Raw genomic sequence first — 10866 nt, forward strand, 5'->3', positions numbered from 1 at the left:
CCCAGTGTCTGTGAGTTTAATCTGTGTGGAAGTTGCATGATCTCCCAGTGTCAGTGTGAGTTTAATCTGTGTAGAGTTTGTATGATCTCCCAGTGTCTGTGTGAGTTTATTCTGTGTGGAATTTGCATGATCTCCCAGTGTCTGTGAGTTTAATCTGTGTGGAGTTTGTATGATCTCCCAGTGTCTGTGTGAGTTTAATCTGTGTGGAGTTTGCATTATGTCCCAGTGTCTGTGAGTTTAATCTGTGTGGAGTTTGTATGATCTCCCACTGTCTGTGAGAGTTTAATTTGTGTAGCCTGTGTGTGTGTGTGTATATGAGTGTGTGTGTGGGTGTATGTGTGTGTGTGTGTATGTGTATGTGTATGTGTGTGATTTGTCGTATGTACGTGTGTGCATCTGTGTGTTATTGTACATCTGTGTTTGCGTATGTCTGTGTGCCTGAATGTGTGTGTGCGTGTGTGATTGTGTGTGTGTGTATGAGTGTGTGTGTGTGTGCGTGCAGGTGTGTGTGTGTGTTTGTGTGTGTGTATGTGTGTGTGTGTGATTTGTCGTATGTACGTGTGTGCATGTGTGTGTTATTGTACGCCTGTGTATGCGTATGTCTGTGTGCCTGAGTGTGTGTGTGTGTGTGTGCGTGCAGGTGTGTTTGTGTGTGTGTTTATGTATGTGTGTGTGTGTGTGTGTGTGTGCATGAGTGGGCGTGTGTATGTATGTGTGCAGTGGTTGCATGTGTGTGTGATTTGTCGTATGTACATGTGTGCATGTGTGTGTTATTGTATGTGTGTGTATGCATGTGTCTGTGTGCCTGAGTGTGTGTGTGTGTGCGTGTGTATGAGTGTGTGTAGGTGTGTGTGTGTGTTTGTGTGTCTGTCTGCATGCATGTGTGTGCATGTGTGTGTAAGTGTGCGTGTGTATGCATGTGTTTGCTGAGTGTGTGTGCGTAGGTATGTGTGTGTGTGTGTATGCATGAGTCATAAGTCTCCTTAATTATCTGAGTGTTGGTCAGATGCTAACCCCACTGTGCTGTGTGTAGGGTACACCGAGTCCAGGCTGGCTGACGGCCCTGATAACTGCTCTGGTCGAGTGGAGTTGCAGCACCTGGGTAAATGGGGGACAGTGTGTGATGCATGCTGGGACAGGAGAGCCTCCAATGTCCTCTGTCAGCAGCTGAAGTGTGGGACTGCAGTGGCAGTGCCAGGACAGGCCTGGTTTGGAGAGGGGAGTGGGCCAATCAGAGCCGATGTGTTTGATTGCCATGGGAACGAGACACGCCTCTCACAGTGTGCTGTTTCCTCATGGAGCCGAGCTGTGCTCTCACATGGACAGGATGCTGGAGTCATCTGCTCTGGTGAGGAGTCCTGCTCTCTGTATTGTGTACACGGTACAATTTAGCACACATTTACTGGAGAGAGAGAGAGAGAGAGAGAGAGAGAGAGACAATGTAATGGCGATTTCAAAACCCAATTTTTACACATTACCGACCAAAAAATCACTCAAGTGTACAAAACCAAAGGCAAAAAAATAGAAAATAAAAACCGCCCCTACTCAGTCACCCAATGCCCTCCGCAAACTGAAGCTCTCCTTCCACCACTGAGCATACTGCTCCCCTATAGCCCCATACACTCTTAAAAACTTCTAATGGCCTTATAGTACCTGAATTCTACCATGACTCTGGCCTTAATCATGCCCCTGACCATAGCTACCGTATCTTGTGCATCCCCCCGTTCAACCATGGTTTTACGGCTCAGGTAAATCGCCATTTTTGCCTGCCCCAAAACAAAGTTAATGAGCTGAGACTTCGCCCTCTGTCTGCAACTGTACGGAAAACCCAAGATAAAAACCTTTTTTGAAAAAGTTTCCCCCATTGACCTAAACAGTCGACCCAAGAAGGCGAACAGAGGCCGAAGTCTCACACATACCGAAAAGCAGTGAAAAACAGTTTCCCTCTCATTGCAGAAAGGACAGTGGTGGGAAACCGCCGGGTTTATTACAGAAATAAAACTATTCACTGCAATTATCCCATGCAGCACCCTCCACTGTAAATCCCCAACCCTCTTGGGCAATGGTGGTTTGTATAATGCCCGCCACTGTGGCTTTTCCTCTGCCATTAACCCCAAGTAAGACCTCCATGGTGTGTCTGTGAGAGAAATCAGCTTCTTTTCATTCACCACTTTCACCACCATGTTGTACAGAGTTTTTCCGTGTGCCACGTCCAGGGCCACATTGTCCATACTCCGATGTTCTAACCTTGATGTGCAGAATCAGAGAACCTGGAGGACACCAGGAGCCTAGGAAACGGATCTCCTGTGTTATGCTGGCCTAGGTTAGGTCCACAGTCTCTGAGCAGTTGCCGTTCCACGTCAGTTAAGGCCTGCCTCCAACCCAGCAGCACCTTGGAGGTATACCGCACCGACCACACCCGAAGGCGAGTGCCAAAATCCCCCACCTGGTCCAACTCCCGGCCAGCCGTGCCCACAGCCTGCCGTAACTTAACAGTCTTGGAAGCACATAGCAGTTCAGTTAGCTGAGGAAGGGCCTCACAGCACACATCCAGCCGGGACCCATACACCAACGGCTCCTCCAGGAGCCAGAAAGTCGATGTAGCGGACCCCGCACGGCAACGTTTCAGGAAACCCCATGCACGCAGCAGGCCTTTGTAAAACACAGGTAATCCACTCAGTGTAGGACCTTTGTAATCCATAAGAAAGATTGCTGCATCAAGACACAGCCCACCTGCCCGCTGAAGGATTGCACAGGCTAGGGGCCTCCAGACTAAGTTTGCTGGTCCATAGAGCAGCCTCTGTATGAACTGCAACCGGAAAGCAGCCCCCCTGCTTCCCAGCTGCACCAGCCCTTGGCCCCCTTCTTTCTTGGGCATATACAGTACATTCTGTGGAACCCAGTGTAGTTGGTCCCAAAAAAAGTTCACCAGCACTGACTGAACCTTCGCCAGTAGCCCTGACGGGGGGTCCACACATGCTAGGCAATGCCACAATGCAGATGCCACCAGATTGTTGATCACCAGTGTCCTTCCCCGATATGACATTTGTGGTAGCAGCCATTTCCACTTCCTCAGACGGCCCTCCACCATTTCTAATACACCTTCCCAATTTTTATTTACCATGTCATCGTTTCCCAAAAAAATACCCAGATACTTAATGCCCCCACGTGTCCACTGCAGCTCCCCTGGCAGCGTAGGCTGCCCACCCCTCCAGCCTCCCACTAACAGCGCCTCACTCTTGCTCCAATTGATCTTTGCAGATGATAACACCTTGAAATCATTAACCATGGTAGTTAACACATCCACATCTTTCTGACCAGAGATCATAACAGCAAGATCATCTGCGTAAGATGACAATTTTACAAAAGCTGGGCAACCTGGAATTTTAAAACCTGTAATTGCAGTCCTTATCCTGTGCAAAAGTGGCTCAATGGCCAGCGAGTAGAGCATTCCACTCAGTGCGCACCCCTGTCGTGTACCCCTACATACCTTAAAAGGGGCACTCAAGGCACCGTTTACCTTCAACACACTCTCAATGTTCTGATACAACACCCTAACCTTTGCAATAAAACCATGGTTGAACTGGAAGGCCTCAAGGGTCTTCCAAAGGTACTGGTGTTCCACCCGGTCAAAAGCCTTCTCTTGGTCTAAGAAAATGAGACCAGTGTCAATCCCCAATTGTCCTGAGAGGGCCAAAACATCCCGAACTAAGGCTACATTATCAGTTATCGTCCTGCCAGGCACACAGTAGGTTTCGTCAGCACCAATAACCTGCCCAATCACTTCCTTCAGTCGGTTAGCCAGAGCCTTGGAGAGGAGTTTGTAATCGGTACAGAGCAATGCCACGGGCCGCCAGTTTTTCACCTCCTTAGGGTCACCCTTTTTTGGCAGCAAGGTCACAACCGCCCTCCTGCAGCTCAATGGCAGTGACCCTCCAGCCAGACTGTCATTGAGCACGGATAGCAAGTCTTCACCTACCACCTGCCAGAAGCCCTTATAAAATTCTACTGGCAGCCCATCAATTCCAGGGGCCTTCCCACTCGCCATGCCCTGAAGTGCTGTGTATAGTTCCTGCTGAGATAGAACCCCCCCTAGATCCCCACTGGCATGAATGGTTGGAAGCCCGTCGTAGAAAGCATTTGCTATCTCTGCCTCCTCTCTGTATTCACTCATGTAAAGCTCTGAAAAGAGAGAGAGAGAGAGAGAGAGAGAGAGAGAACTGAACTGAAGGCAGTGAAGAGTAACCAGCTCTACCCAGACAGAGTTCCCCTGGGACAACTGGCCATCAAAAGAACATTTTTACAAAATATCAACAACAAAAAATATCACACCCACTGCATCTAGAAATTTTGACAGAAATCAACAAAAACTATACATTGACAGCATGAAGAAATTAAAGAATAAACTGGAAATGTATTGTGCTCTAGGCCAAGATTGCTCCCTGTCAGACTATCTCAGAGTTAAAAACCAAAAGCAAAGGTGCACATTAACAATGTACAGACTCAGCGAACGACCACAGCCTTGCCATCGAAATTGGTTGCCATGAAAAGACCTGGCTGGCAAAAGAGAACAGGCTGTGTGCCCATTACAATCTGGCAGGTGGAGACAGAGGCCCACTTCCTACTTTCCTGCCCCAAGTGCCTTCCCAAATTCACTGAATAGACTAATCAGTACCTATCGGAACCAAATAAATAAATAAAAATTCTGGGGAAGAGGAAATCGCAATAGAGGGGGCAGCCCAGCATGTCTCTGCCTGCCGTAAATTAAGAGAGGGTGTGGGTTTAACAGAGGAGCCTAACCCTAACCCTAATACACTTGGGTTTAACAGAGGAGCCTAACCCTAACCCTAATACACTTGGGTTTAACAGAGGAGCCTAACCCTAACCCTAATACACTTGGGTTTAACAGAGGAGTCTAACCCTAACCCTAATACACTTGGGTTTATCAGAGGAGCCTAACCCTAACCCTAATACACTTGGGTTTAACAGAGGAGCCTAACCCTAACCCTAATACACTTGGGTTTATCAGAGGAGTCTAACCCTAACCCTAATACACTTGGGTTTACCAGAGGTGTCTAACCCTAACCCTAATACACTTGGGTTTAACAGAGGAGTCTAACCCTAACCCCAATACACTTACGTTTATTTATTTTTATTTACTTAACCTTTATTTAACCAGGTTAGTCTTATTGAGATTAGAAATCTCTTTTTCAGGAGAGACCTGGCCAAGAAAGCAGCAGTCGATTACAGACACAACAAAATTTCAACATTTAACATATTATAAACGCAGACAAACAGCAATGTTCAAAGTTTATCAGAGGAGTCTAACCCTAATACACTTGGGTTTATCAGAGGAGTCTAACCCTAACCCTAATACACTTGGGTTTATCAGAGGAGTCTAACCCTAACCCTAATACACTTGGATTTAACAGAGGAGTCTAACCCTAACCCTAATACACTTGGGTTTATCAGAGGAGTCTAACCCTAACCCTAATACACTTGGATTTAACAGAGGAGACTAACCCTAACCCTCTTACATTTGGGATCCTCAGGCTCTGCCCTCTCAGCTCTGGACGGGACGGTGCGGCTGGCTGGAGAGGGTGCGTGTGAGGGCCAGGTGGAGGTGTACTACCAGCAGACCTGGAGCAGAGTGGGGGGGTCCTGGAGCTTCAGTGAGGCCTCGGTGGCCTGCAGGCAGCTGGGCTGTGGCTCTGCAGTGCAGGTCTACAGCTCCTCTCCGTCTGGGACGGGGGGCAGTGGGGAGTGTCTGATGGGGGTTCAGTGCTCCGGGAGAGAGGCTCACCTGGGGAACTGCAGCACTCCACACAAACTCACCTGCAGCTCCAGGGAACAGGTGTCCATCGTCTGTTCCAGTGAGTACAGGTTACTAATGAAGCTTCTCTGCAGTCTCTAGCTGCTTGTTTGACATGGGGGGAAATTGTATACTCAACCTAAAGGATTTTTAAAAAGTATTAGGAATCAGAGTATTTAAAACAGACAGAGCTTGTGTAACAACTCAGATAACTTCTCTCTATTTCTCTCTTTCTCACCCCCTCTCTCCCTTTTTCTCTCCCTCTCTCTCTGTTTCTCTCTCTCTCTCCCTCTCTCTCTCTCTCTCAGATCACAGGTCTCTCAGGCTGGTGGGGGGAGGGGGGGACTGTGCGGGACGGTTGGAGGTGTTCCACAGGGGCTCCTGGGGGACAGTTTGTGATGACTCCTGGGACCTGGAGGATGCTCAGGTGGTGTGCAGGCAGCTCCAGTGTGGGACGGCCCTCAGTGCCCCGCTACCCTCCTTCTTTGGGCCAGGAAATGGACCTGTCTGGCTGGATGAGGTGGGCTGTGTGGGGAACGAGACGTCCCTGTGGGACTGTCCCACAGCCGGATGGGGACAAACTGACTGTGGACACAAGGAGGACGTGGGGGTCGTGTGTTCAGGTCTGGAGCTCAGTGGAGCATCTAAAGTTCTTGCTTTTACACTGACACTAATTTGGTGTGAATACATGATACCTGATTGGTGAGGAATTTCAGGTGTTCAAAGTGATGAGATTTATCTCAGGAGAGCAGTGGCTAACAGAACACAGCTTTTCATCCTGACTTATACCTGCATCCGATACATTTACCTTTCTATCCTCTGTAATTTCTGGCACAAGATTTTAAGGTTATGTTTATTTTTAAACCATTTTGTCCCTAAGAGATTTCTAACGTTGTTGTAGAATTCAAGGAGATGAGACTGGCCGAGGGCTGTTCTGGGAATTTGGAAGTTTTCTACAACGGCACCTGGGGCAACGTGTGCTTCAATCAAATGACTAGAGACACGGCTACTCTCATATGTCAGGAACTGAACTGTGGGAAGAGCACATTTGTGTCTAATAAACGGCCAAGACTGGAATCAGCTCCTAACTGGTTGGATCATTTCAGATGTCGCCCACATGACTCCACTCTGTGGCAGTGCCCATCAAAGCCTTGGGGTGAGAATACCTGCAGGAAGACCAGCGTGGCTTCACTTACCTGCTCAGGTAAACCTCAATCAACTGCAGACTTAATTATTCCTGTTAGGAACAGTATAATAAACCTCATGACTGCAAACACAGTATCACTATTGGGAACAGCAGCATAAAACTCTCCTTACTGCAGACTTTAGTACTTCTCAGGGCCGGCCCGTGGCATAAACGGTCTATGCGGTTGTTTAGGGCCACAACCGCTAGGTGTTTATCTGAGGTAAATAACGTTAATTTTGCAGTTACGTTATTCATCCCCTATCGCAGAATTAGTGGTATAAATATTAAACAGAATGGCACCCGAACATTTCACAACAATGCAATGTATGAAGGATTTTACAAAGTGAAACCCCTTCTCCCCCCCTCTCAACGGAATCCAACAGCTCCCCCGCACCCCGCTCAGAAAGGTTTGCTTAAGGCCACCGAACCCCTAGGGCCGGTCCTGATACTTCTGTTAGAAACAATAGAATTAAACCTTCAAGTAGAACTGACTCATTTATGCAGATGGGGAGGATTATATCAATATATAATGAGCTAATTGTTGCCCAGAAAGTGGTAAACAGTATCCACAGTCAGCTTATTAGTTTTTGCAACATTAAATTGGTAAAACTATGGACTATTGTGAATTTTTTAAAGGTTTTTAGTGTAACCCCATGAATGAGATTTTGTGGAGCTCTAAGTAGTGCAGTTATGGATATGGAATGAACCTGTTTCTGTCTTTGTGTTTTAAAAATTTTTTTAATTTGTAGTTCATATATTTATTTATTTCTCTTCACATCAAAGGGGAAGAGGATGATCAAGTTCCACGAAGCAAATTGTCACGTTCCTCAGCAGCAAATCAGAGAGCTTACACAAGTACGTTTTTTGGTTGAATCCTGTGGTAACCTCTGGATAAGGTGTCGAGATGTGTTGGCGGTTAAAGATCAAACATCTGGGGAGATGATATGATCATTAATGAAGCAATGTGTCGTAGGAGATGCTAAAGTAATGAGTCAGTCATTGTTTAGTTGCAAATTAAAGTATAGTAGTAAGTGTTATGGAGATGTGTCTTGGAGATTGTTGAAAGTAATAGGTCAGTCATGTGTAATGGAGATGTGTTGTGAGATGCTAAACTAAGAGGTCAGTCATAGTTTGTTTGGAGGATGACTGTTGTGTTAGGTAGATGCTTAAAAGATTTGTAGGTCATCATGTGTTATGGAGATGTGTCTGTAGGAGATGCTAAACGTAATGAGGTCAGTCATGGTGTATAATGGTCTAGAATGCAAATGTCATGGTCAGTCAGTGCTAAATCAGATGAGCTGTAGCACAATAGTTTGTGTTAATGGAGATGTGTCTGTAGGAGATGCTAAACGTAATGAGGTCAGTCATAGTGTTATGGAGATGTGTCTGTGGAGATGCAAACGTAATGAGGTCAGTCTAGTGTTAATGGAGAGTGTCTGTAGGAGATGCTAACGAATGAGGTCAGTCATAGTGTTAGGAGATGTGTCTGTAGGAGATGCTAAACGTAATGAGTCAGTCATGTGTTAATGGAGATGTGTCTGTAGGAGATGCTAAACGTAATGAGGTCAGTCATAGTGTTAGTGGAGATGTGTCTGTAGGAGATGCTAAAGGTAATGAGGTCAGTCATAGTGTTAGTGGAGATGTGTCTGTAGGAGATGCTAAAGGTAATGAGGTCAGTCATAGTGTTAGTGGAGATGTGTCTGTAGGAGATGCTAAAGGTAATGAGGCTGCTCAGCTCATCTGTGTCTCCTGCTCTAGGTCACTGGCCCCTCCGGCTGGTGGGGGGTGAAGGCGGGTGCTCTGGGATGCTGGAGGTGTTCCACGAGGGCTCCTGGCGGAAGGTGTGTGGAGACTCCTGGGACGCGATGGATGTCCAGGTGGTGTGCAGACAGCTGGGCTGTGGGTCAGCAGGAAAGGCTCATAGTAATGCTACATTTGGGATGGGGAAGGACGACCCCTGGCTGACTGAGGTGAACTGCAGGGGCACTGAGATGCACCTGTGGGACTGCCCACACCAGCACAGCCGCTGCCCACACCAGAACCAGGCTGGGGTCACCTGCACAGGTGAGCCTGCGACTCCAGATCACCTCAGGCTGACTGCCAGCTTCTGAGATTAATCACTGGAGCCCTGACAGAAACACACACCCTAAACCCCAGGAGCAGCTTAAAGATCCACCCTGCATTACAGCTCAATGATTACTTTATTCATGCGCTCGCTAATAATGCAAGTAGAAAACATGATTCTTTGGAACTACGTTTACATTGATCAGAGGCTTGTATCCAGCGCAGCTTACAGAAGTGGAACGAGCAGAGAGGATGTGATCATCAGGGTCACAGCCAATAGCAGTGGGCAAGAACAGGAAGTGGAACTACTGAATGAATAAATAACAAATCTCTTCATTTTTATTTTACAGTTCCTTTATCTGAGTCCAGCTCCACTGCAGGTACGGACTCCTCTGGATGGTGTAGGAGAGAGTTTGGGAGATAAAACCTGAGGCTGAGCTCAGAGCCCTGTCAATCACACAAACCCTTTCTCATGCCCAATAAAGAAAACAATGCATTTTAATTTATTTTAATTTTGTTGTTTTAGGTACTCCTGCAATGACTACACAACCAAAACCACAGCCAGGTAAAGTTGCCCCAGGAGTCATTTACACAGTGAAAAGAGGACCTCACGACTAATTTCAGCTGTTGGGACTAGCTTTTCCATTAATGCTCTGTTTTCATAAATGGTGGTGGCTGTTTGTCTGGGTAGGTTGCTAAGTATTTGAGTGTTAACACACAACTGCTTCTTGCAGTTTTTTGCCTGTTGGCAACAGTACCTCTGCATTAATGCATTAAGACTGAATGTAATCCTATAGGTTTCTATCTACCAATAAACATGGTGTGGCTCTCTAAGCTTGCTGAATGCTGGTACCAAGCTAGCAGTTTGCTTAATTTAAATAGCCAATGTCCTTGAACAGAGAAGAGAGAACACCCACGTTCTAGTACAGATAGCACAGGCTTAGCTGAAGTTTACTCGCTGGAAAGTTAACCATGCACTTGCTCTCAGGCCACCTTTTTATGTTGTAGTGGGTATCTTGTGGAATGACTCATTTTGCTTAATGCAGAGGGTTGCTCTGTTTTAATAGGTCGCTGGATGGCTGGCTGTATAAGTACAGTACTGTAGGTGGAAACACAGCTCAGTATAGGAGATGCTAAACGTAATGAGGTCAGTCATAGTGTTAATGGAGATGTGTCTGTAGGAGATGCTAAACGTAATGAGGTCAGTCATAGTGTTAATGGAGATGTGTCTGTAGGAGATGCTAAACGTAATGAGGTCAGTCAGTGTTAATGGAGATGTGTCTGTAGGAGATGCTAAACGTAATGAGGTCAGTCATAGTGTTAATGGAGATGTGTCTGTAGGAGATGCTAAACGTAATGAGGTCAGTCATAGTGTTAGTGGAGATGTGTCTGTAGGAGATGCTAAACGTAATGAGGTCAGTCATAGTGTTAGTGGAGATGTGTCTGTAGGAGATGCTAAACGTAATGAGGCTGCTCAGCTCATCTGTGTCTCCTGCTCTAGGTCACTGGCCCCTCCGGCTGGTGGGGGGTGAAGGCGGGTGCTCTGGGAGGCTGGAGGTGTTCCACGAGGGCTCCTGGCGGAAGGTGTGTGGAGACTCCTGGGACGCGATGGACGTCCAGGTGGTGTGCAGACAGCTGGGCTGTGGGTCAGCAGGAAAGGCTCATAGTAATGCTACTTTTGGGACGGGGAACGACACCCTCTGGCTGACTGAGGTGAACTGCAGGGGCACTGAGATGCACCTGTGGGACTGCCCACACTCTGTGCACCAGCACAGCCGTTGCCCACACCAGAACCAGGCTGGGG

The 10866-nt window shown here is 47.1% G+C and overlaps 1 protein-coding gene across 1 annotated transcript; it reads left to right on the forward strand.

Moving 5' to 3' along the window:
• Window positions 1-987: 987 nt before the first annotated feature.
• On the forward strand, window positions 988-10863 carry LOC135246456 (deleted in malignant brain tumors 1 protein-like; the record flags this gene model as incomplete). Its single annotated transcript, XM_064319911.1, has 9 exons — window positions 988-1348; window positions 5553-5873; window positions 6121-6435; window positions 6714-7016; window positions 7782-7853; window positions 8757-9062; window positions 9413-9442; window positions 9589-9627; window positions 10564-10863. Coding segments are annotated over 9 exons (2047 nt in total), but the record flags the coding sequence as incomplete, so codon positions are not given.
• Window positions 10864-10866: the final 3 nt, after the last annotated feature.

The sequence above is a fragment of the Anguilla rostrata genome, unplaced genomic scaffold (genome assembly GCF_018555375.3).
Source record: "Anguilla rostrata isolate EN2019 unplaced genomic scaffold, ASM1855537v3 scaf0345, whole genome shotgun sequence".
NCBI classification, from domain to species: domain Eukaryota; kingdom Metazoa; phylum Chordata; class Actinopteri; order Anguilliformes; family Anguillidae; genus Anguilla; species Anguilla rostrata.